General features: G+C 42.5%; 1 protein-coding gene across 2 annotated transcripts; it reads right to left on the bottom strand.

Moving 5' to 3' along the window:
- Positions 1-34: 34 nt before the first annotated feature.
- LOC144933379 (calcineurin B homologous protein 1-like) lies at positions 35-27,388 on the bottom strand. Of its 2 annotated transcripts, XM_078858081.1 has the most exons (7): positions 27,165-27,388; positions 21,531-21,603; positions 10,542-10,622; positions 6,406-6,524; positions 6,143-6,204; positions 5,549-5,671; positions 35-4,687 (listed from the first exon to the last, which is right to left on the bottom strand). In XM_078858081.1, the coding sequence occupies exons 1-7, from the start codon at positions 27,229-27,231 to the stop codon at positions 4,634-4,636; spliced, it is 579 nt and encodes a 192-aa protein (XP_078714207.1). In that variant the 5' UTR covers positions 27,232-27,388; the 3' UTR covers positions 35-4,633. The 2 variants fall into 2 exon arrangements, with proteins under 2 accessions (XP_078714207.1, XP_078714209.1); XM_078858083.1 differs by lacking the exon at positions 10,542-10,622.
- Between the last annotated feature and the right edge of the window lie 210 nt (positions 27,389-27,598).

The following is a 27,598-nucleotide window of genomic DNA, read 5'->3' as shown; positions in this document are numbered from 1 at the left end:
ACAGGACAATGAGAAAAAAAGCAATGCCCATCAATTGTCATCGACTCTTTATTAACAATATAAAGATATTTAAGCATTTCACCAGCCCCATTATTGAAGCATAACAATAAACATTTTGAAGGCAAATGCAGAAAGCACCATCATGTGGTGTTCAAAAGTCAGCATTAGCACGTGAAGAGTACCTCATGGACAACTCCACAACGCCCAAAACTACCCTGGACAGACATTACTCAATCTTGTCACTTACATGCAGAAATTAAAGTGAATATTGCAATACGGCACTTCACAGGAAACCAAGACGCCAACAATGTGCTGCAGTTTAAAGAGGCAGGCAACAACTGTGTTACTGATGCATAACTTGAGTCAACACAACCATCATTTGTGGCACAGAGACGTTGCAATGTACAACGAAGGAACCTGTCACGCTACAGCCAGCATAGTCTGCCACTTGTGCTCAGTTGACAGCCAGGCCGGGCACGAGAGATTACGTTTTGGGCTCATGTCCAATGTGAAGGCATGCAAGGAGAGGCGGCAATCAACTAAATAAAACATCCCTGGCCTTTGTCCACCACTGGATATATGCTTACCCAAGCCGTTTCTGTCACTGGTGGTGTGTGACCATACGTGATGCTGATCGGTGTGGATTGAAGGCGAGGCCCGCGAGGCCCGAAGACTGGTTTGCCAAACTACTGCGCACCGCTTATTTGTGACAGATGTCTGCCGCCACAAAGCACGAGTCTCCGAGGGAATCTCTCCGGGTCGAATACAGAATCCCATTGAAATGGTTCTGGTTCCATTTAAGCACAAATTGACATTTCAAGAGCAAATTCTGTCAATAATATTGTCGTGAGTGCCAAACAGGACAAAAATATGCCATTGTAACATGTATCAATTGACAATAGTCGGTTCAATATAATAAGTCTGTTCTCCTAGAACGCGGTAGCTGCGTTCCTGAAAAAACACGTTTTTGAAAAATCGCGTTCTAATAAGAGTAAAGCAGTCTGCGACAGCATGCGAGATGCGTATGGAGGCCTAACAAAGACTGAGGCACGTGGGTAGCATCTTGAAGCATTCAGTCTCTTGCAATGCTACGCCGTGGTAGCTGTACAACCACTTATTCCTTCCTACCTTGCGTAACAGTTCTGTTCACCCAAAATCGCGTTATATCCAATTCGCAACCGCGTTATAAAAGTGTTCCCTCGTACATTCAACTCGTTATATCCAATTCGCGTTGTGAAAAACACGGCGTTATACGTAACAGACTGTACATTACATGATCATAAAAAACCCGATACCCAATTTAGAATTCTATTTTTGTTCATTAATAATTGGCTGGGTGGTGCCGTGGTTAGTGTTTGACTTGACTAGAAGCTGAGATCAGAACCATGCGATTGTGCCTGGTCCCCACCATAGTAATGAGACATTTCCATAACTGGCTTAGGGCCACCAATGGAGGCGCCCCAATGCGATTGCTCAAATAAGCAGGGAAGATTTGACTTGAGTTTATAACTTTGCATTGACATGTAATACAACACAATCACTGGTGTAGCAATAATATTTTTGCAAAACAATGCTTCCTTGAATCAGCAAGCCAAGCTAATGGCTTCAAATAGTGATTAGCAAGTGTCCAAGAGAAGAAATCAGCCTAAGACATGGTGACAACATTTATAAAGGGGGGCAAACTAAATATTGTTTGCATTTCACACATTTTTTAATGTGCTTATTGTAGATTGATATGCATTGTTAAAGGCTATACAGGTTATAAAATTCGTAGGCATAAAGTCAATCTGGATTACAGCTTTGTGTATTTAGTCTGTCAGTGCACCCAACTATTCATCTAATAAACGCTCAAACTATTGCATATACCAAACATGTGCTGGAAATATGTTACCACCATTTGAACGCATATACATACTTGAACTTCTTTTGAACCGTACATAGCCAACCGTGCTATACGGAGGAAGGACAACAAATACATGCAGTATTACACGTGTCCTTCGAAGAGTGCTATGCTAAGGTATTTAAAGTACCATATGGTTTATTTAATATATGGTTCTACTTATGACCAAAACATCGGTTATTGCTATGCAGTACTTTGAGTGAAGGCAGTGTTAATGATGACAGTGGTCAAGGGTTTTCAGTCCATTGTACAATATACATCACTGCCCATGTAGCCAATGCAGTTTTGTTTGATATTTTGCAGGTGCAATGCACAATCCATGTATGCCAATCTGCGGCATTTGTACCCATTACAGAATGGTCAAGCGCACCAAATGGTAACGCTATTATGTACTTAGCAAAATCTAATTTCCACTTAAAACCATGGTTACTATATACATAATTGCCAATCGAGTGGTGAAGTGTTCATCCAACACTTTTCTTAATCCGATTCTGCATAAACGTTTTAAATTGCACTTTTGAACCAAGTGAAATTACGTGTGCATGTTTGTGAATATATACTTCACCACGATGGTCAGCGCACGTTGAAGAGTGGTGACAAGATTGAAAGTAACTCCCCCCAATTTACACCTCGCTCCTTTTACGGAGTTTTACAAATACGTCATCACTTTACGAATACCACTACCCGATTTGTCACCTCAACCCACACTTGCATCGCCAACAACATCGTCCGTCCTTTTTCGCATATCTACCGCCTCTTGGCATTCACCTCCACCACCTACCCTGTAAATAGCTTTAACGTCGTTTCGATATTTGTGGTTGCACATTTCAGGAAAGCATCCCAGATGTAAACCAGGGTATCACTATAGTGTACAGTATTCCCTCACTCTGTATGTCTGTTGTCTCTCTCTACTCATGTGTCTGTCTATGTGTCTCCATGTCTGTGTTTTGTCTCTCGCTCAAATTTAGCAATCTTTGGAGGAACGTAATCAACCAGGTAAGGTACTGACTGTTGTGTTCGCCGATTCTCTGTGTTGTATTGCATTATATTTCTAAGTTCACTAGGTTTGTTTTCTACCTGATGACGATTGCTTGTGTTGCAATATAAAAGTCGTATTCTATTATTTAATAAAATTTCTTTCTACATGACTTCACCAAAAGAATCAGAGTAATTCCCTCATTATTCACAAACTTGCTGTTCACCATTTGTTCTCTGTGAATCACATCTGGAAGTGTACACCGTTGCATCGAGCAAGAAAGTGATGAGATGAGAGGTTTTCGTTGGCCAATATCATTGTCCACGAAATTTTCTATTCACAAGCATCTCCGGTACATATCCATCGTGAATAACGAGGGAACGCTGTAATCTACAGCGGACTTTACTGGACGGTCCTCTACCGTCCACCAACCAGCCCCACAGGTGGCCTACAACCTCAACCCACTTCCTGTTATTTATAAGTCGCCCATCCAAGGGTAAACAGAGCTGAATGCTGCTTAAGTGACGAAATCTGATGAGAGTGGGTGCATTCTCCATTATTTGGTCATTGGCCTAGTACACCCTTTTACAGCTTCGTCATTGGGGATGAGTTGCCTGCAAACACAAGGGTGATAGACAGTTCCTGGAGAAAACACCACAGGGGTTAAACAACAAAGAAAGTAGGCAATTGTCACACCTTTGCGAGTGTTTCACCAAGCAAAATCGCTTTGCGGACTTCAGTTGCCATTGTGCTCTTGCTTACCCCTCAATGTTGCGTGTGTTTAGGGTACCAAGTGTTTGTTTACAACTAGGTACACCCCCCTCCCATCTGTAATGAGACAATTTGTAGATTTAGCAAACTTGATGCTGCAAAGAGTGCATAGACTTAGTGTGCATACATAATTATAAATGATTAATCATGCCAGTGTACAATCAGTAGTAACATATTAGTTACGCTTCTAAAATAAGATTTAAGATAAAATAACTTAATCCTCAACATCCCTGAACGCCATATAAAATAAAATAAAAACTTGATTAAGACACTAATATATGAGTGCTATGGCATTAAAGGCAATCATAATCCAACAGTGTTTTTTTGGAACAGCACAAAAAAGAAGTATAAACCACATTTCCACAGCCAGTCCGTAGCCATGCTCACAGACTACAGAGCCTCAGTCCTTCCACTCCCCCCCTCCCACCACACCCCAGTGACCTATCCGCTCGACTCCACGAATGCAGAGGGACCCTGCGAGTGTGCATCTTTAGCTGGGCAGGCATTTAGCAATGTAGGGGAGTTTGCTGGCCATTACATAGGGTGGCAAAAAAAACGTACAGTATTTTTTATTTAGAAACGGGTAAATTACAATAGCCTTGGATAAGTGACCATATACTTTCATGTATTTTTCGACCAAAACAGCTTAATTTGATTGAGACTAGTGAAACAATAAAATGTTGGTTTATATAGCGTCCAGATGCAACCGCAACTCAGGTCACATGATCACCTAGGGAGGCATGGAGGGACTGATGGAATTCACCTGGGTCCTGCTCAGCCAGATTCCAGCACGAAACAAGCTTGCCATGGAAGTGAGGCAAACACACCTTACAAACAATTTACAGCAGATTGTCCTTACAAAAAGATGCGTGCCAGAGAACAATTAAATTTGCAAATAGATTGAGCCAGGGATAAGATGAAAAATCGCACACTTCCAACGCAGCATAACTTGGAAGTGCAGTTACATCCACCCCAATTCTCCAGTGTCAATGAAGGAAGCGAATACTCATCTTCTGTTCCACATCCACTTTCTCGAGGACCTGCAAATAAGTAAATCACAGCACAAACATTTTTTAGTCAATCCACCAAGCGATCTATTTCTTTCAACATCGTCCATTTTCCCTCTCGACACGTATGGCATGAATATAAAAGTTGCATAGGCAATTAACAGAATTAAAATTTGTTTAGACTGGAGCCAATATATCCTGCTGTGGTGCAACACTATGGTGTAATGAACAGCTGCCACAGGGCTGGATGAACGCTGTTACCACACCATTATGCAAGGGAGAAAAACGAAAAACTTAACTATTTATTTTATTTTACTAGACAAGGGCCACCGAGCTTTGTAGCTCTTTTTCAGAATAAACCTGGCCACATGATAGCCAAATGAAGTGTCACATCATGTGGAAATTTATAGCAGCCAAAGACTCTAAACGTATGTTTCTAAATGTGGAGGGGGGAAATCGGAAGACCCGGAGAAAAATCCACATGACCACAGGGAACACATGCAAACTTCAAATATACAGCTGGTGTCAAGGGTCGGGATCGAACCCACAAAAAACCCATGTTCAACTCCAGGGAGAGAGGTTTGAGAATTTCCAGGTATTAAGCATAATAGAACATGAAAGTAAGTGTCTGTGTCGTGCAAGACATGTCAATATTATAATTGTCATACAGATACCATTGTCCCATACTGACAGACACATGGTCACTTGCAGGTCACTGCTGTGTAAACCTTGCACCTTACAGGGCCTCCAGGCTAGGCCACAGCATAACATTGGAATGGTTGACTTGATACAAGTCCATTTGAACCGAGTAGAAATTAGTGTCCCATACATCCTCACCAGCGATTTCATGGAAACTGTACATGACCACACTACTCTGATCACCTCCAGCCTCACCTTTTCGAACTCGGTGAAGGAAATGGCATTGTCACCATCCTGATCTGCCTCTTGGATGGTCCTGTCAGCAATGCTGCCCAGCTGTTCATCAGAGATGTTCACCCCAACCATCATTCGCAGCACCTAGACACATTCAAACGCACGTCTGTGTTGGTTTCTGTGTATACACACACACTTTCCATTCTGCACACGTCACATCAATTCATGCATGCGGTTTTGCACATTTACAAGAGCATGTGTATCGTTTACCGTGCTCTTATCAACAAGCTTTAATGACATTTAATACTCAAATGGCTTTTTCAGATAATTTCTAATGTTATTATATTGGTAAAAAAATATATAAGAGTATGTTTGAGCGTGGCCCTTTCTACATGTACATGTAGACATGTACGACCCTACTTTCGCCCAATATAAAGGAGTAACAGCAAAAAGTATTCTGCAGTGTATTGTAGAACAAGCTGCAATGCATTATGGTTTATCCTTATGACGTCTCTTTAAAAAAGGTACACATTGTATACTGTGCCGAGAAAGGAAAAGGTTGAGAAGAATTACAACGCAAAACACATTTGGAACAATGCTCAATGCATCCCTTACATGGAGCAGCTCCTGGCGGGATATCTTATCATCATTGTCCAGGTCATAGAGTTTAAAAGCAACTGTTGAGACAGACACAAATACGGTTAACACCCACCAGACAAATCAATTATTAAAGCTGACAAAAATATGCATAAAGAAACTTATTTGGCATTTTGAAAACGTTGAGTGTTCACAAGTAATAAAATCTGAAAATCCATATGTTTGGCGACAGAGTATACGGTTGTATCGAGGGAGGGCAGGGCAAGAGATTTAGGACTCACATTTCAGCTTATTGGAGCGGCTGTTGAGTGCTTCGTTTGCCTCGACATTCTTTTGTCCATCCATGGGACGGAAGTGTGCCAGCGTGGCCATGAACCTCCTGAAATTTACCTGGTCCTCCCTTAAAACATAAGTAGTGACGAGGTTATGGACATAAAGTCAGTTTTAATTGCTATAATTATTATTGCAAAACAGACAGACAACGGGATGTAGACCGTTTTAAAGCTACATACCCCGTCACCCTCAAACAATTGGCATAATGGTAAAAGGATTGGTAATAAGAGGCAGAAAAGCATGCATTTTTTTATTTTGTAGGTCTATTTTAAAATGTAGTAAGAATCTATACCAATTTGCAAGTCCTCTTCCTTCCATCATTAGGAAGCCACCGATTGAAAATTAATTTCTTTAGAACTGCTTTTTGTTTCGTTTGTGGTCCTTCCTATATACCTCCGTTTAGCGAGGTTGGCTATGTACAGTGCGAAACAAGTTCAACATACATAACATTTTCAATGGTCAAGCCAAAGTTGAATGGTATTGAGAAGCAGCAGGACAAAGGTGTGGAGTGAGAAAAACTTTGCAGGGAGATAAAGAATCCAAGGAAGTGTGAGCAAGCCTGAAAAAAAATTAGAGATGGAGAAACAGATGGCAGGAAACATGTGCCCTTTACAGTGTTTAATGGTTTTTTGGCTACAATGTAAAATGTCCTCCCCTGAAGACCGTTAGATCAAGGTTCGCTGTACAAAACAAAGGTAAATTTTTTTTACATGGGAAACTCGAGATTGAAAATAATGAAGACATATAAACATGTCCAGAAACGAGCAACTTATCGAGAAAACTACAAATTCAAGGAACACTACGCAAAGACTGGTAACAATTACCCAATCCAGGATCACTGAAAAATAAAGCATCCTACATTCCTGGATACATTAGGATTGGCTCATGAAACGTAATAATTCCATTCCAGTTGGAGGTGTTATTTTTTCAGAATTCACATCGCAAAACTAACCTTTGGAATGTTACCAGTGTATCTTGTTGCCTCAAAGACCGTAAGACAGACTGGTATGCAGTCACTGGCGGAGCCAGTAGGGGGGTGGGGTGGCATGTGCCCCCCCCCCCCCCCCAATGATCTGATCGAAATCCCTAATTTCGATGGGATCATTGGGGTTTATTAGTAATTAATCGGCATTTCGCGACCCCCACTGCCACTGTGTAGCATATTTATTATGTGCTAGGGACTCTGAGATGATAGGACAATAGTCCGAGTCCATAATTGGCAATAAGTAACGGCAAAGCAGTTTTAAGTGACTCACAGAATTGTGCGCAGTTGCGGAAACAGTACACGACTTCCCTGAAGGCATTCACCTTCAGCGAGCGTGATGCCGATCACACAACATGGTTCGAATTTGACCCTCGATCGATGGCTGCGCCATCGCCACACACGCGTCGAATAAAAAGCAAGGGACAAGGCCTTACTTAACAACAACTCTATCATTTTTCATTGCTGGAAGGGTTGCCCCCCCCCCCTAACCTGAAAATCCTGGCTCCGCCATTGTGCATAGCCATAAATACAATTCAAGTTTGAGCACCAGAGCTGATAGGTCAATCACAACGTTTTCAATGAAGCACATTTTCCAGATCCTAAGATGTGTAATGACCAATATTTTCAAGAGGAAATTCCATGAGGATTTGTGAACTGAATGAACAGTTTTGGAAAGACTACATTTGACCATTGATTATAATTATCCGGCACCTCGCGATTATACGGCGGCCTTGGGCCGGTCCGGCCAAACCGGCAAAACTGCTCCAAATGCTGAACCAGTCCAGTGCTCGGCACCATGTGCGCAACAAATAAAAAGTAGCTCTGATCGATTTCAGTGTCAAATATTACACAGAGTACATTATACACTACATACAACTTAAACAATGAAAATACTGCACGAATATACATTTTTCACGACAAATAACTCCACTAATAAAGACGTAAAACTCATATACGTTCAAATTATAGTGTGTACAATTCGAATGTACAGGAGTTCATTGTGATAAACTAAGATTCATATTTTCTGTACGTAATGCCATGATTCATTTGTGGCCTTGGAACATTTATGATAAAATAAAAATGTTGAAACCTCTTTATCTTGATTTTGACATGTCACATTACACAGCCATGCCGATCGGTAATATTAGTGGGACAGCCCAAAATAGTGAAACAGATGCTTCTGATAAATTACCGTGCAAACCACAACAGCTGCTATCCGACACTTAATTAGCTTTTGTAGTCTCATGACTACGGATGGGCCTTACGCATGTATTTTTTGTGCTCATGGTTTGACATAAGCATTCGTTTCGAGAATAAAGAGGTGCTATGATATTGGAGTGCCTCGTGGCTGTGCTGCCCCCTTATGAGCTCCTGCGTAATAGCATTAACCACCCAGTGGAGACGATGCTTTTGTTTCAGCAGCCATACGCATACCAAGGTAAAGAGGACACCCACATCACACTGGCCGTGCCAATGATCACCCACAAGCGTGAAACTGGTACACCGCTGTATTTTTCATGGCTTCTGCCTATTTAAGGTCACAATAAAAGCAATTAAACATAAATTGATCAGTAAGGTTGCCTGGTTACATACACAAATCGCTTTGGAATCCATCAATAAGGTTGCAATTATGCCTTAAGCACATGATGCAAATTCTACATACATCCTTGACCTATATATTCAGTTTTGCATGATTGCGCAATTTGTAAATGTACATGCTGGAAATAATTCAAAATGGGGAGGCGGGTGGGAGCTTCCAAAGAGTATTGTCTATATTCAATCTACTGTGGTCTGTGACTCAATTAGCCTATACCGCCATGCAGATGTGGGTTACTCAATCTTAAATGAGAGCAGCAAACGGGTAAAACCACTGTTACCACTCGCTCACGAGTATATCGACAATAAAAATACCACGGTCCCCTCCATTTGGGCCTCATGGAGAGTGCTGATCTCAGATCCACAAAGACTAGTAGGCATGAAAGGGTGCCTATATAGGCACGTTTCCCCAGTGCAGTATTTATATCTCATCAGGTGGTAATTTTAGACTGAGTCAACAAAGGAGAGGTAAAATAGGTAAATGTTTCCACAGATGTTATGGAGCAGGAATGCAACAGAACCTAGGGTTGTGCTATTATAAAATGTGAACATTGTTGAATAAACAGGTCAAGAGGTCACCGACAATACCGCCAAAGCCAACACCTCGTGATCGCTCCTTTCCTTTTGCAGAAGCAAAAAGCCATGGAAAATGTGATAAGCATCAACTATTATACTTTCTAGCCAAAGCAGTGTTGGTATTTAATGCGACTTTATAGTTGTGTGACACCGTTATGGTGGTAAACGAATATTCCTTGACGTGACTCTTCGGTAGAGTGAGCGACTCATAGACCTCAAAAGTTGTCTGAACTTTGAGTTTCAATCAACATTTTGTTTTCAGTTTACTCCGTTACACGAAGCTCTTATGTGCTTAGCGTTATGGCTTACTTTTGCAACTAGCACTCAAGGGTGGGGTGGGGGGGGAGTGGGTATTGTTCATATTTTGAATTATTGACTGTACATCAGCATGCGGTATAACAAAAAAATCTAATATTTAGCGATCATTATTTAGTTTTCCACGATTCGCAACCCTGGTCATAAAATCCTGCAAGGTGAGCACCAAAATCAGTTCTCGTGACGTCGAAGCAGTCAGAAGACGAACGTCAGTTCAAATGATTATTTTATAACTGTTTATGAGATTCGGTGTGGTATGCTGCACCAGTGTACCGCCATTGTATATTTGAACGTTTCCAATTGAAATCTTTTAAATTATTGTCAGGCCTAAAAACTATAGGAATCTGATAAAAGCATGTCTTGTTTTATAGCATTTATAATTGTTCCTTAGGCAAAAGCAACAATAGTTTAACTGTATTAGAAATCAATAAAGGAATTAATATATATTCCTTCCTGGTTATGTACAAATTAGATATTTTATGTTGTGTATAATACGACTCTCGATCAAGGTTGTAAAATAAAAAAATATTTCCCCAACATGCAGTGACAAGATTTACGAAAAAACTTTTGGATGGCATACTTCAAATCCAGTCACATGTTGTACATACGTACCCGCATATAAAGAAGGCATTGACGATCCTGTCACCAAGAGGGTTTATGGCTAGCTCTGGAATCCGCAAAAAGTCTTCTCGGCTGCACAAACATAAAAAAAACACACGCACGCACAATTTCCAACCAATGGCACAGAGGTACAAAATACAACCTTCACTCAACAAAGCTACTACCTGCCTTAGCAAGTGTAGTGTTGCGGTTGTCTGCAAATACCGATAATTTCTATCTGAAATTACCTTGTAACCTTAAAAAAGAGCAAATCGGCAAAGCAGCTTTTTTACACAACATTGAGACTCTTATATGCAACTAGCGGGAAGTACCTGGCGTTGCCCGGGCGAAAAAGACAGACACACACATCGACTTACACGCACACATACACATGGACTCTCACACACACCGACTGACATACTCACACACGCAGCCACACACACATGGACTGACACGCACACGGACTTACGCACACACACACACACACATGTACGTATACACACACAACTGCCATTTGCCACTAAGTGGTGTTGACGTCACCACGACGCTTGAGCCAGGCTATGTGCACCTTGAGGCCACGAAGTGTGGAACGCTCTCTGGCAGGAGGTCACGGGGCAGACCCAGGTGCCACGGGTCGACTGACTGAGAGGACTGGCTGATGCACCACCTGTGCCCCCTACTGTGCCAACTTGCTGTGCTTAGCCACCCGGCGCTCCGCTCGTTGTTGCGAGCGTCGCTCCTCCGCCCTCTGTTGTTGTTGGAGGGCGACTGCCTCCAACTGCCCAGTAGCGTCCTTCACGAGCCTCCTCCACAGAGGCCGATCTTGACACCGCTGGTACCAGTCATCGGCAAGTCCACTCAACTCCACATCCTCCTGTACCACATCACTCCATCTCTTGTCTCGCCCGTGCCGCGCTCGTTTAGCCCCCTCGATCCGGCCGAACAAAAGCTGTTTGGGCATGCGGTGGCTGGACATGCGGGCTACATGGCCCAGCCAACGCAGCCTTGCCTGCCGTAGGAACTCACCGATGAGACTTTGTCCAGATCTTTCAAGGATTTGTGAGCTCCTCACACAATCCAGTCTGGTTAAACCGAGGATGGATGGTAGGCAGGCCAGCCTAAATGTTTCTATCCAGCGAAGATGTTCCATTAGGGGGGTCCACATTTCACAAGCATAGAGAAGGGAGGGAATGACCGTGGCCAAGAAGACCTGGAGCTTCGCGTGGAACAAGAGACCAGGTAAGCTTCCACACAGCGTTACGCAACCGCGCTCCACTGATTTGGAGCGAGACCTCTGCTGTTAAACCGGAGCCGGTCATGAGCACACTGCTCAGGTATGCAAAACTCTCCACTCTTTCCACAACTGGCCTATCACCAATTGTGAGTTGTGGGGGTGGATTGTCCGATGGCACAAAATACCCAGGCAGGTGCTTGGTATTGGTGGGGCTGATGGTAAGGCCCCACCTCTTAGTGGCAAGCTCCAGGTTCAACAGCAGCACCTCAAACTCCTCCTCTCAGTGAGCAGCAATCAGCAGATCATCGGCATACATAACATGGTTGAGCAATAGGGAGCCATCCCTTGACCGCACCCGGGCATCGATCAGCCTCCCATTGGATCTGTACCAGATGGAAAATCCTCCGGTACAGCCATTGAAGGCCTCACGAACTACGTGGTCAAAATATATGTTAAATTATGTGGGAGGCAGAGGACATCCCTGTCACACCCCAAGGTGTGCAGGGAATGGCTCCGACTCCCGGCCACGTAGTTTTACCCGGGGCCGCTCACCATGATGAAAGTCGATAATGATCGTGAGCAAAGGGTCAGGGACTCCGAAAGCACGAATAACAACCCAGACCCCAGGCCTACTGATGGTATCATAGGCCTTGACCAGGTCAATAAAGCACACACAGACCTACACACATGCAAAGAAATGGACTTACACCGACTGACATGGAGCCACACATACACAGCGACTAACACACACACAGACTTCCACACACATCGCTGCAGACATGCACATCGACCCACACGTGCACATGGACTTAGATACACGCATTATTGTGAAAATAAGTAACTTAATTTTAAAATATTAGTTGTCTATACACGCACACCACATACACACATTGCCTAACACACACATACACATCGACGGTATGCACTGCTATTACTACAGCAGTTTATACCGACTGTGGTGGTACCTGGAATCACTACAGCAGGGCATACCGACTGTTGTGGTACCTGCTATCACATAGCAGTATATAATCAACTGTAGCACAAACCACGAACCTGACAGTGGCGTGGTAAGGCCTAGTCCCATGCAGAGCCCCCGGTCTTGCCTAGATTGCCCAGCCGGTAGGCTGGGGGCTGGGCCACTACCCCCCCACCATCCCCCTGGCCGCGCTACAATAGTATCCAAGCGCTATACAAATAACACTTAATAGCAGTAACTGCACGCATTGGGGTGGGGGGGATAAGAGGATATCACACTGAAGAATTTGCCTCAGCGTTGTGTGTATTTGTATAGCATTTTTAAGGCGAAAGTAAATTTCCCCCTCACCCACACCGAACGCATGTGACTTGGCATGGTCCGTCCCACCCACCGAAAGTGCGCGAGTTGGTATGGCCGTAATAAATGATTAAAGAAAAATATCTAATTTTACCAATTTAAAGGTGATTTGGAGCTTTCGTGACTGCAGGAATTACTCTTTGGTTCTTTCGGTAAAGTCACGTAGAAAGAAAATTACATTAAATAATTTGCATACGACGTTTCGATTGCAACACAAGCAATCATCATCAGGTACAAAAATGAAAGAGAAAACAAACCTAGTGAACTTAGAAATATAATGCAATACAACAGATAGTTGGCTAACACAACAGTCAACACCCTACCTGATTGATTACGTTCTTCCAAAGATTGCTAAATTTGAGAGAGACAAAACACAGACACGGAGACACATAGACAGACACATAAGCAGAGAGAGAGAGATAACACAAAAACACACAGAGAGACACATACATAAGCACACAGAGAAACAACACCTCTGTGTCAAGGCCTTAAATAGAGAGGGGGGGGTAGAGAAATTAGCATGTCAATTAGAGATTTGTAGCTTTCGTGACTGCAGGAAATACTACAACACGAGGACAGAGAAAACACACTTAATCAAAACAAACTTAGCAAAGTTTGTAAATGTAATGCAATGAAACACAGAGTCGGTCAACACAATTAACGCATAGCCTGGTTGATTACGTGCTTCCAAAGATTGCTAAATTAGAAGTTAAGTGTAAAATTTTGAGAGAAAGACAAGACACAGACAAGCAGAGAGAGACAGAGAGAGAAACAAACTGCAGAAAATACTAGAGCAGTCCATGTATAGGAGGGAACTTAATGGGTAGAGCAGGTTGGCAGCAAATGGGTCACTTGGGCCTGTTGTTGTGCAGTTCCTTTGGTGACGTAGATGCGTTGACCATTTTGGAGGTGAATTGCCAAATTGACTACTGTGGGGGAACGGTCATGGATGGGGAAGCCAGGAATTCAGCAAATTGCCTCATTGTTGCTGATGTATGTTTCTTGGAAAAAAAGTTTGAGCTCATGCACACTTTGCCCCTCTGTTTAGTAAGGCAAAGACAGCCATGTCAGAACCTTTGTTGATGTATTAGCAAACATATTTGATGGCTTTTTTTAGAATAGCAGATTCACATTAAAGTGGGCCTGTAAGATATTGCACAGAAGAGGGCAGTAGGGAACGATCCACCAGTTGTGAACCTTTATTAGCGAGTTAGTGGCAGGTCTGAGCGTTGTTTGAATTCCACCATGCCCAGTATTTCTGTGACGATATAGAGGATAGCCATAATGGGCCGACTGAGTGTCTTTCAAGTAGTTCCATGGATACCTTTAGGTATACACCTGTGGTCTTGCATACATGGAACATTTGGATAGAACTGGCCACATGGGCCATGGACCATTTGGTTGCAGACCACATAGAAGAAGGGCAGGGTCTTGATGGGGGTGAGGCAGCTCAGCGCTGATAAATGCGTCAATGTGACTTGCATGAATTGTTTCCCTCATCCATAGCGAAATGTGAGAATGAGGAAGACAACGTTTTTGCCACCCAATGGTGTGCGAGTTACTGCTCGTCTATGCAAAGATGCCGCCTTCATCGGTCGTAATAAGCATAAGGTCATAAACTTTGAGTTTTAAGACCCTCGCTAAGATATCATGTCTGTCTGGTGGCTTTTGGTTTGGATAAAGGTAAACCTGGATCTCCTTTCATTTGGGATTGCAAGTGAAGGTGATGAAGAGATGGGGCGTGGAATATTGGCTGATGCATACTATGGCATCCCGAGTCTTCTCATGCCTGTATCTTCGTGGAGCTGTGAAGGATAAATGCAAAATAACTAATCAGCTCACATTGTGACCGTTTGCATCTCCTTCGGCATTGATGGCATCCCAGAGATGAGCATATTGCTCACATGCAGGCAGTTTTGATTAAGTTGAATGTTGGCATAATCATTGATAACATGCTGGTGAAAGAGGTTGGCGCCCCATAATGTGGTTTCCTCCTCTGTCCATGATCACGAAGGAATAGAAGTTTTTTTTATAGGAGACAGTTTTGTGAGGATGTCTTTGTCCTGCAGCTTTGCAATTGGAGGAATCTTGACGTGGTACCCATCTTAGCCTTGCGACAGGAAAATGTGTTATTGTCGGGCATCGTATGCTCTGTTAGTGCCAGGAAATCGTGCGATGGTGTTTTCTTGGTATGGAAGAACAATGTCTCTCACACAATATTCCACACCCACCGTAAGAAAGCAAGGTCAAGAACATTTGGGGCATTGAACCTCCCTGCATGTGCCCCGCTTTGGTGGAAAGTAAAGGTGCGGTACGACAAAATTTAAATGGGTGATGATTTCCACGAATGTAACAAAACGATAGACGAAATGCAATGGGCTGTAGCTAAGAAAGTCCAACGTATTTAACAGTATAACATATGAATCGGCATCGCAGCATTATAGCGTGACGTGAGCAATCGAAACAATAGAAATGCATTGAAGAAATAAGCTGAAATAATTGTACATTAAAGAGCAGCAGAAAGCACAGGTAAGTTGAGAATCACGCTACAGTCTAGATTATAGACTGCCAGTACGCCGACTCAATGACATAAGCATTGCTACAGTCGACATAAAAAGCTGCCAATATGGTCAGCAGCTGAAAAAGCAGGATACAGTTGACATGAAAGGCTGGCAGTACACTGAGTGAGGTAAAGAAGCAGGCAACAGATTATAGACTGGCATACACTCATAATGGCCAAAAGCAAAATTAGCAGTGAAGATAGTGCCAGTGCACTGACGTTAATTAATCAGCAGGCAGCTGGCCACAGCACAGACTGGCAGTACACCGCAGTGTTATAAAAACACACCTAAAAAAGAGAATATTTAGCAACCGTAATAATGAAATTAGTTTTCTGCACACAAACATAATTATTGTAATATTTGCCAACGCATTTGTTTCATAATAGTAAACAATGAACCTTAGTTCTTAGCGAAAGATTCGATAAAATTGTACTTGACATTGCCGTGGTGAGGCCTAGTCCCGTGCAGAGCCCGTGGCCTCGCCTCGATTGCCCAGCCGGAGAAGGTGACACATTGCTAGGCTGGGCCGCTCTCCCCACCCACGCTGCAATAATGCTATGTAAGCGCTATAATATGAATATCTACGGACTTTATATCAGTAACTGCACGCATTGGGGTGGGGGGGGAGAAGAGGACATAAGACTGTAAAGAATGAACCTCAGCGTTGTGTGTATATTTTTGAAGCATTGTTAACGTGAATGATTTTTTTTTAGCGATCGTGTGTGCGTTGCTAGGGACAACTCCTGTCAGTGTTTCACGCATGCGTAATTGCGTGCTTTGTCACGTGCCGGGTGCCAAAACTATATAAATAAATAAAGGTAAATCACATTTTATTGCTATTTTAACAAATTTCAAGGCAATGGAAGGGAAAAGGGAATAGTGCTTACCCACCACGGTGCTTGCGGCGTGGTAGCTGGCAATTTTTTTTTACGTAAACCCCACCGTTTGAGAGCCAAATCCCTCGCAAGCACGCATGTGCAGACAGATGTACACAGTACAGACATTATACACGGTTCGGTGAATCTATGAATTGTGCCATTATCAATGAATCAGCACTTCCGTTGACTACATAAAGGTAAGTACGCAAATGGTGTTGGACTACAAACAATTGGGGCAAGCTTCACATTGCTCATCTATAAATCACAGTGGTGCTGAGAAAAGAGATTAAAATGGTCGTAAAAATCTACAATTCTGCATCTTGCGAGGAAGAGAAATGCTACTTATGGTCCCAGGACAAGATGCAGCCCGAGTGGAAAGCTCTACCTTGTCTGCAGTGCTGTGGACATTACACTACTGGTCATTGAAATTGGGCGCCGAACAAAATAGAACAGTTTTTTTTTCCCTCTTATATTTTAAATCATACATTCACTTCTGGGAAACACAAAAATTAGTTGATCGGTGGGCAGCATAAATAGTTAAAGTTGTAGACTCATTAATGCAAATACAAGCACAGGGAAAGACGACAACATGATATATTATCAGTCTTGTGAGCAATCATAACCAACCAATACATTTTTTGCTATATTTGTGTGCTCTTTAGGTCACACGGTGATGCCATTAAAAAAAATAAACTTTACATATGGAAAAAGGATTTTCTTGGTCAGAATGGAAAACATCCTTCAATAATTTGACAGAAGCATGATTTTCAAAAAGCATGAACTTATGGTCGACTTTCCACAGTTCACGCTTATATTTTACAGAAAACAAGAGTCAATATGAACACAACCGGTTATCCGCTATATTGCACAGAATGTCGTTAGTTAATTTTACGCGGACACATGTAAACATTACAGTTGAGTTTCAGATTTTAGGGTGCGAATGCCACACACTTTCTTAGAAAAAAACCCCACTCGGTTATAAATAGGTGGCATTTCACTATGCAAGTCAATTACAAACCAGGAAAGCCTTGGTCTATATTCTTTGGTTCTTTCGGTAAAGTCACGTAGATAGAAAAACATAAAAATAAAGTGAATAAAAATACCACGACGTTTCAATCGCAACACAAGCGGTCATCATCAGGAAAAGGGGTTAGCCTCTAAAGGCACACTGTTAATAAAGGTTTGTAGATGGGTGTAGCCCAAGTGTATCAGCAGCACCAGCAATGACAATGCAGCAGCAATGCCAATGCAGCAGCAATCTATAACCGAGTATTTTACACAAGGAAGGACATCTAACTGCGGGATTAAAATACATTTCCCACCTCTACTCCAAGAAGCTCATAATCAGCGTGCATTCACACCGAGTAATTAAATAATCACTTAACCAAACTGCAATAACCATAAATAGCGAGGTAACGTGTGCATAATGACATCTAACCCACACGCTCACATGTGCCATGTCATTGCAACAGATTTCTGGTATCCGTATAAAAATACCAGATAAATATAGAAACCTGTGCCTGCCAAATATACAGAGGATTTGTATTGCTGTACATTGTCAATATAGCGTGGTATGACAGACAAGGCTTAGCTGCAACAGCTGTGGTACATAAAGACTACAGTGGGGTGTATACCTACTCCCACATTATGCAACTGGATGCATACAATCGCTTGCATAGATGAAGCCTAATCTGTCCACACCTTCTACTTATACATTCTCTTTTTTCCAAGTACTGTATATTATGTTCATGAAACAAAACAAAGCATGAGTTATGCAATACACTCGTGGCCTTCCTGCCCACAACCACAAACTCTGAATCTCATTGGCCCAAGAAGAGGGCGTCGATTTTACATCCCAAATTCTGTGCCAGTTGAATACTAATTTGCACCACATGAAAGTTATACTGCAGGTCATCATTTTTAGGTGTGAAAGTTTAAAACAAATCAAGTTGATGTTACTTGTGGGTTCTCGTGTCGTAAGGGAGTGTCAGAAAGGCACTAAAAGAGAAATACGAGACAATTTGGATTTATATTTTATCTAAATGCACCTACGTCTGAAGACACTTTCAATAATAAATGCGCCTATTTTATTGAAATAATGAGACCGTGCTAGATAGAGGGGAAAAAATGGTCGTTTGAGCCTGGACATGAACAGAGGTAGGAAATCCACAGCACAGACGACTGGCATAAGCGAGTTCCAGGTTGTAAGGGACACACAGGTAAGTGAGCGACCTCCCATGCAGCAAATGTTGATTGTGGGCATCAATACAAAACCTTGGTTGCTGAAGCAGTGTGTGTGGAGGGGAGCACAGAGGATGAGATACGAGAGGCAGGAGTAATTCCAAGCAGCATACTTAAGACTGCGAGTGAAAATCTTGAAACAGATCCAGAGGGATGATGGGTCAAGTCAACCCCCTAACCAGGATTAATTCCCAACCCGACAACTGCTACGAGTCACTCACCGGAGCCTCATTGAGGAATATTTGTTATACTCAATTATGCCTCTAATGTTCAGTGTGTAATGTTCTGTAGCCCCAAGGCTACAGGGTGCAGCACAGGCCAGAAGGGCAACATCTATTATTCCCTGGCTTCACCAACTCGCACTGACCAGCGTGAAGTTTGGTCGAATAACCCCATGACTCGCACGGCCATGAGGCTCTAGCAGTGGATTGTCAAATAGGGCTGTAACAATGTACCAGTGTTTACGAGGGATACTATATAACAAAAAAATGCTATAATTTATCATGTACTGTAGTATTTTAGTGTGTTTATTGTTTGTTATGGCAACTTGTCAATAACAGATATTAACAATGTTAGTAAAACGAGTGGAAAAAACACATTGTACCCTAAATGTTTGTTGGCAAATGGTAAAGAACAGATCCTATTCACTTGATCCGGAACCTCTCAAGGTCATAACCGTCTATAATTACAACTCAACGCATACCATTTTTTTCCAAATGCGACATCACCATGCAATTGTGCACACAACGACCAGAGAAAAGGCATTTTATATTCAAAGTGACTTTTTAAACGAACATAATCATTAAAGAATGGCATTACCAGTAAACCTTTTACTACCATCAAAAAAGCATTTGCAGTTATAAAACAACACTTATTGTACGAGACTACACAGACTTCAAATGGTAAGCTACAGTTTCACCAAATGTCCCTGGCTAACCATTGACTTCATTTACAAAAATGTAGTAAATTAGTAGCTCTCGAGAAGCCTACATTATCCAGCAAATCCTACAGGAACCTTGTTACACATGAGTTCCACCTCATTACAATCAAATAATCCAACATCCCAAGTTCAGACTGGATGTGTGCATTGCCACTCCTGTTTGAATCTCTGGTGGAAGCTAGCTAAGAATTCACACCATGAGCAAGCAGATCCACAGTCACCGCATTTACCCAACATCATTGCAAAATGTTTCAATCGTCCTATATTTTGATTTTCAGACTCTACATTTTTGCAGATTCTCATTTTTCACTCTCCATTTTTATTGACTTCCATTTTAATTGCAACGCATTTGCGATGAAGGAAAAATATAAAATGGCATTTAAACCGTGCTTTGTAATAACCAAATTAGTTTTCATCACTTCCTTTCAAGGCAACATTGTAAGCCATATTGTACTGGCACAACAGTCCTGTGTTTTGCAATGGTGCTAAAGCCCACAGTTTTGAACAAGGAACTTCAACTACACCTTGTTATTTAACCATCATTAACTGCAAAAATAAAATTCACCAACTTCGCTGTTAACACTGCCTTACAATAGAATATATCACATTAATACATTAAGAAGTTACCCTTCTAAAGTGGGAATTGGTGCAAGGAGAATGACCAGTTGGAGATTTCACAGAAACGTGTTGTGATGTCACTGGGTCAGCACAGCACCAAGGTGCAGTGTCACCCAATACAGCCTAAGATGACCCACAATTACATTAAACTTTGGATAAAATAAATATTTTTAAAAAGCATTACTTCCCAATAACCATCCACTTGGACATCACCCAGTTTCCTACACAGGAAAGGTGCTTCCTCCTGGGGGTTGGACACTCGTTCACAGATGGTAGAGACAGCGGGGGGGGGGGGAGTGTAGAGCACGCAGAGTAGCAAAATGTAAGGGATGAGACCAATGTATTATGTTGGGGATGCAACTCTCCTTGTGCTCAGCAATGTTGAGGCCTGAGCAACGCCATGCCCCGGTCGTGGGCACAAAGTTGTGCCAACCCACCAGAGAAGGTCGAGCTTGCTTAGCCAAGGTTGTCGGTAAGGTTTGTGGAAACGACCCCAGAAAGTTGATGTCACAGTCAGAAGGAAAGCTACAGACCATGGCATCGAGAACTTCGCTCAGCTAAAATAGCCGCTATAAGCAGCTACAGTTGTGAATTAATAAATCACGACCTCGCCTGGATTCCTCGTTACTTGGTCATGTTTGGGAAAGATGTGGGAAGGTGGAGAGTGAGCGGTTGGTGGGATGAAATGGGATCAAATGAGGGTCTGAGAAAACAGGATCTCAATGCCTAAAGTCGGTATGGAACCAATGATTAACATTGGATTATTGTGGCTCAGGACACTTGCATCAATACATTCCTCTTAGAAATCGATTATTTACAACTTGTGAAAATTAAGCAAATTACATGGCTCATCTCTATGCTAATAGAACAAAACAAAACTAGACAGTGCAAGATAAACAAAAATATATTAAAAAAAAATAACACGAAATAATGTCAATGTACTTCAACAACAAATATGGGGGGCAGGGTGAATCATTACATCTCACAAGGGGACCTGGGGGTGATGCTGTTACACTTGGGCCATTCCACAGCTGTTCCTGGAATGGCAGAATCCAATTTCGATGGTTATGGAATCAGGAGGCATTAATAAAAACGAGAAAAACCAGTTTTGTAGGAACAGCTGGCTCATTAGGGTCACACATCAGAGCCGCTAACCTGAGTAGAGGCACGCCGAGTAGTTGGGGGGGGGGTCTCACCTGAGGGTACCATTCTCCCCCTTGTCCAGGCTGGTGAAGCGGCTGTAGAGGCGTGTTATTTGGCTCGTCGTAACTGCACAAACGGATGGAAATACGCACAATTAAATGGACCTCACCAAATTATTATTTGTAGGTAATATTTGCCCGTATAAACCACTTTTAGATCCCACACACAGATCCATTAGTCTCTTATTGTGTACATTTGTTATTCGTGAATAGCACTGGGAACAGAATAACAAACAAACAGGAAATGTAGAGGACAACCAACCCCACATGAGCAATGACTACATACATGCAATCAGATTCTGGAAAAGACTAATAACCATCAAAAACCATTACATCTTTGAAGACTATAAAGGAGGCATCTGATTTGGTGGACATTGATGCAGAAATCCGAGCACTCAAAAACCAAGGCTTGCATTAATAACATTTATAAATAAGAAATCCAAATTTAAAAATATGCACAGCTACACTGACATTGCCAAAAGTACCAAATTCATATCAAGAGTGGTCAGAAAAAGTGACATTATTTTGTCAAGTGATTTCAAGTGGCATGAGAATATGTTTAACAGAAACTGGATTCAAGAACCAAAAGGCATAAATACTGTGCTGTAAAATCTGGGAGAAATATTAACAATCCCAGGTTTGCTAATGAGTCAATATCATATCGGATGGCAAAGAACTGTAGGAAATGGAGGACACCTTAGGGAAGGCTGCAAAGTGGGATTGAGGATAAAAAGTAGAAAAAAGAAGACATTTCTAAGTTAACTTGGTAACTTAAAACAGCTCTAAGAAGGCATAACTACAAAGCACACGGTATGTAACTCAGAACACTTATTGAAGGTGGACCGAAATAAAATTATTAAATGGAGGCAGATGACGTCAGGTCAGGCCTCCCAGCATTGAACCACTTCTTGGACCACATCAATTCCAGACACCCATCCATCAGGTTCACCATGGAAGTGGAGAAAGATGGCAAACTACCATTCTTGGATATTCTGTTTGAGAGGAGACCTGACGGATCCTTGGGACATTCTGTCTACAGGAAAGCCACCCACACAGATTCCTACTTGAAACCTGATTCCCACCACCGCCCATCTCAAAAGAATTCTCTCATCAAAACGCTATACCACAGAGCTCATGGCATTTCTGACCAACACCACCTGGCCAGTGAATTAAGACATGTACATCGGGCCCTCGGGATGAACGGATACTCAAGCTGTTTCTCCCACCATACAGAAACAGCCACTTGAAACTCCGATCAAAACTATCACGTTGCCATACATAGCAGGCGTGACCAAAAAGATCTCCAAAATTCTAAACAAACATAAGATCCAAGTCCAATTCAGTACAGTACATAAAATCCGTGATCTAATTCCATCTGTGAAGGATGTCATCCCTGACTTGCAATAACCTGGAGTCTATAAACTGAGTTGCAGCTGTGGTGATTGTTACATTGGGGAAACGAAACGTCATGTCTCTGATCGTGTCCGTGAGCACAAGTCAGATTAGAAACACGGCAAAATTGAGTCTTCCGCCGTTGCTGATCATTGCTACAACACGGTGGGCTCTCATGATATTGTTTTTTCCGAGACCAAGGTGCTCTGCAAACCCTCTGGCTACCATCAAAGGTTCGTACACGAAGCCATTAAGATATACAAACACAGACATAATTTCAACCGTGATGATGGGTACAAACTTAGTAATCATTGGAAAGATGTTATTAACCATGCAAAAAAGATTTAACTACACATTTTTGGACCATCTTATCTGACAGGCACTATTTTACGTTACCGAGTGTTAACATCCCCAGCGTTTAACAGTACTCTCCTTTTTCGTATTTGATTGTCAGCCAACACTGGTAAAAGCAACATGGGCATTTTCGTTCTCTTCTATCATGTGCACCAACAGGTGCTTGTGCACAAACAGGTCCACGTACACCTCGTGTTCTCTTTTTAATCATGTGAAAGATGTTATTAACCATGCAAAAAAGATTTAACTACACATTTTTGGACCATCTTATCTGACAGGCACTATTTTACTTTACCGAGTGTTAACATCCCCAGCGTTTAACAGTACTCTCCTTTTTCGTATTTGATTGTCAGCCAACACTGGTAAAAACAACATGGGCATTTTCGTTCTCTTCCATCATGTGCACCAACAGGTGCTTGTGCACAAACATGTCCACGTACACCCCGTGCTCTCTTTTAGCCCTGCCCCCCCTCCCAATACGTTCCATTCATTGGCTACCACATTCTGATAAGCTCCCCCCCTCTCCTCCCCCTTATCTTGTATTTAAGAACTTGCATCTTGGAATCCCTGCCTCACTTGATACAGCAAATCTGGCTGTGACGGTCCCACCTGATGACAAAGACTTGTGTTGCCTCCGAAACGTCATGATTTTTATTATTATTTTTTTATTAACTTGGATTGTGTACAATGCAACATTATTTTTGCATAATCAAATCATGGCCAAATATTTCCTGTTCAAAGATTAGCATGATCCATAACCTTCCCGTGACTTTGAAAGTGCTTATACTATCCACCAGCTATAGCACAACATGTGCACAGCCGTCACGTTAAAGCAGTTGGCGTGACCAAACACCATCAGGCAGGATTGTGCAAACGTTGATTGTTACGTTATGTTGAAATGGCGACACTACTTTTTAAAGAAGACACTTTGAATCGCTTTCATTGGAGTATTTTTTTGTTGTTTACACCTTTAACACTTCGGGATGTAAAAGTGGTTTATCGGCAAGTCTGTTAGCATTCATATAAATGTAAAAAAAGTGGTAATAAATGTACCCGAGTTTTCTCCTGGAGACGACTAACATGCAGTGGCAAGTATTATCAAAATAGCTCCTTAACTCTTCTTTGACAAACTCACAATTACAAAAATAATGAAGTATAAACAAACCCCATGGCCGACAAGGGATGCGAAGGCCTTCATCCAGCAGTCATTTGAAAAAGGGTAATTAAATTTGTTTTATTGATCCGTGAAAATGTTAATTTTGAAAGGGTGCAAGTTGACCAAGCAGCTTTCAGTAGAATAATTGGGTTTGTCGTTTGTGAACCCCCATCTGTGGACATTTCAGTGTTTTCCCTCGTATGCCTGGGATACCACATATGCCACTTCCATTTAAGCAGTGATGATTGACAAAAGGCTGTGAATATTCGTTAATTTCTCCTCCCCCCCATGCAAAAATTTTCCTTTAAAAAAGTTGTCAAAATATTTTAATGCAGGACCTCTAAAAAGCCTTGAGACTTGGGAAGACTTTCTTGAATACCATTCTTTCTGGTAATGCTTATTGCACCCCTTTAATAAAATGAAACATGTTATGCACCCAACCTCATCCAACCCCCTTTCTACACAGCCAGGTCATGGGAAAGAATAAGTTTTATCGGATGTAAGCTTCCAAGCAAATGGTTTAGTGGTTTCATACGTTTTTGTGAAAACATTTAAGTGGCCATGAATGAACAGACGTAAAACGTCACATTAGTGGCCTAATGGCTCCCTTAAAAAGGTTAATCATTGCTGGAATTTATCTGCAAGGCTCAAGCATTTCTACCTTAAATAATTATTATTGGGTGCCACCAGACGTTAACCCAGATACTGAATATCTACCACTAGAATTTAAAGCCGTTAGTCCGTCCATTTCTTAATTAAGGTCTTCCCCCACATCATTCGAAAGGTTGTTTTTACCATACTTGGCGACGCTGGTCAGGGACAGATTTAACGAGGCCAATCCACACAAACACAAAACGGCATACTGCTGCACAAACTAAATTTTACAGTGTTTTATTCCGATGCAACTTGCTCTGCCATAAACATACCATCATAGTATGAAATTAAACATACCTGATGGACGTTGATTAGCATTCATTTGAAACCACAAAATGCATGATGGAAACCACTCCGTGTGGCCCACTAGATGCCATCACAAAGTTGTTGAGTTTAATGAAATCACAATTCAACATTGTGAATCTTTTCAGTTTTCACTCTCATTGAACACCATATCGACATTACATATGGAAAATATATGTTGTACAGTATTCGTACACTCAAAACTCATCTTTGGGAAGAGGTTAGCTCCACAAGACATCCTATACAGTCCATTAAATGGAAATGGAATGCAGTACAGTACTGTATTATACACTTCTGTTCATTTACTCAAAGCAATCACATTATTAGGATTACAGTATATTATCTGTATGCTATTACTTGTGTCTCAACTGTAATATTATATTACATTTAATTAAATCAATGTACCCATGATACAAATTAAATGTGCAAACTAATTCAATATTCACAAAAGACAAATGCTGTATTTATGACCCAAACATTGTTTTAAAGTACGGTAACTCTATCATAATACTGTATGTGACTTTACAACCTAAAGATGAACCTAAGGATCATTAACTAACGGCACGGAAACAAATGAAGTTGACAAGTCAGCCAAGCACAAAAATGAATTATCTAGCCTTATATACTTTACAGGATAAAAACATATTACAAGCATAGATTAACAAACCTAAGAATGGAAATTCTATGGTGTATATTTGTAGCACAGATATTTAATGGTGTTTGATGGGCAGACTGGAGCGCCATTTAACAGCGGTACATGATGGGGTTTTAAGGGTGGTTAAAAAATCTGCCAAAGGGCCTCTTTCTGGCGAGAAGTTGCAGAAAGCACTCCGACCTATTGAAAAAAAAATCCTGCAGCCTATTTAGACACTTCGGTGTACATGTTAAACATAATTAAAAAAAACTCTCACTTTATAGCACAGATTTAACACTGAGCTTTTGACAAGTGTTATATTGGTACATTTCTCAGATAAGACTCGCCTTGTTCATATCATCCGCGATGGTAATAGGCGCAATTAACCGGACAAATGTGATAAAGCCCCCTGTGGACTCTGCTCTTCGGCCCTAGATAAACCCAGTAACCCAAGGCACAACAGCCCACCCCTCTACTCAACACCAGAGAGGGCTGGCACCATTATGGGCCGTGCCACATCAACCTTGCTTACCCACAGAGTCCTTCCCATGCCATGGATCCTGCCCTCTACACCGCAACAACCACAGCCCAGCCCACCCTCCAACCTTGACTGGGCCACAACCACCACAACTATCAGCGTCATCTACACCATCCCCCGTGTAGCCTTCACAGACTTCTTGGGGCAAGTGCTGTTAGCGAGCACCTATGAAGGCAACAGCACGCCCGACCGTACCCGCATTAAACTTCCTCGTGGCGATGTTTACACACCACACGAGCTAATTATTTGGAGGCGTTGCGGTTCGCACGCCGCGCTACGAACCTAGCGACCAGAGTTCGATTCCGAATTGTAAAGGTTGCGAATGTAAATCACGAATGTTGTGGGCTCAAGTCTCCAACACACAACCGGTTTAGTTGAAGTGTCGGGCTATGGCGGGGAATCGAACTCGGGTCGCCGCGTTTACAACGCGGCGCGCGAACCGCCGGCACCAACACCACAAACATCTTCACCATCAACAACATCTACCACCAACAACAACAACCACCCACCACTACAACCAAGCCCCCCCACACGCTAGAACGGCACCACCACCAAACGCAGGGGCCCTGTCGCGGCGACCCCCGAAGGGACACTCACATCCGGTCTCCCGCTTGATCTCCTCGATCTCTTCGTCCTGCAGCAGTGACGACGCCTTCGATCCCATCGCGGCGCGCGGACGGCTGAACGAGAGGTCGGCGAAGAGACAGCCGGGAGGTGATGGGAGCGGTGGAAGTGCGCGGGTGGAAGTGCGCGGGTAGCAGCCGGACCGCTCTCTCCTTACGTGTTTCTCTCGCGTCTCTCGCCGCCCTCTGCCGCGGCAAGTTCCGCGCGGGGCAGTTAAATAGAGCGGCGTGCGGGCCGCAACACGCATGCGCGGGAACTGCACCCCCGTGACGTCTTCACCCCTCCCCCTCGCCCCGCGTGGTGACGTCACAGCGCCTACCGCGTGTTTCGCGTTGCAATCGCCGTCGGAACGTCGAATGTCGTTGTGGGTTAACTCTGCGACACGCAGCCGGTTCGTGTTGAGCTAG

This window comes from Lampetra fluviatilis, chromosome 7 (genome assembly GCF_964198595.1).
Source record: "Lampetra fluviatilis chromosome 7, kcLamFluv1.1, whole genome shotgun sequence".
NCBI classification, from domain to species: domain Eukaryota; kingdom Metazoa; phylum Chordata; class Hyperoartia; order Petromyzontiformes; family Petromyzontidae; genus Lampetra; species Lampetra fluviatilis.
This window is presented reverse-complemented; position numbering and strand designations above follow the sequence as displayed.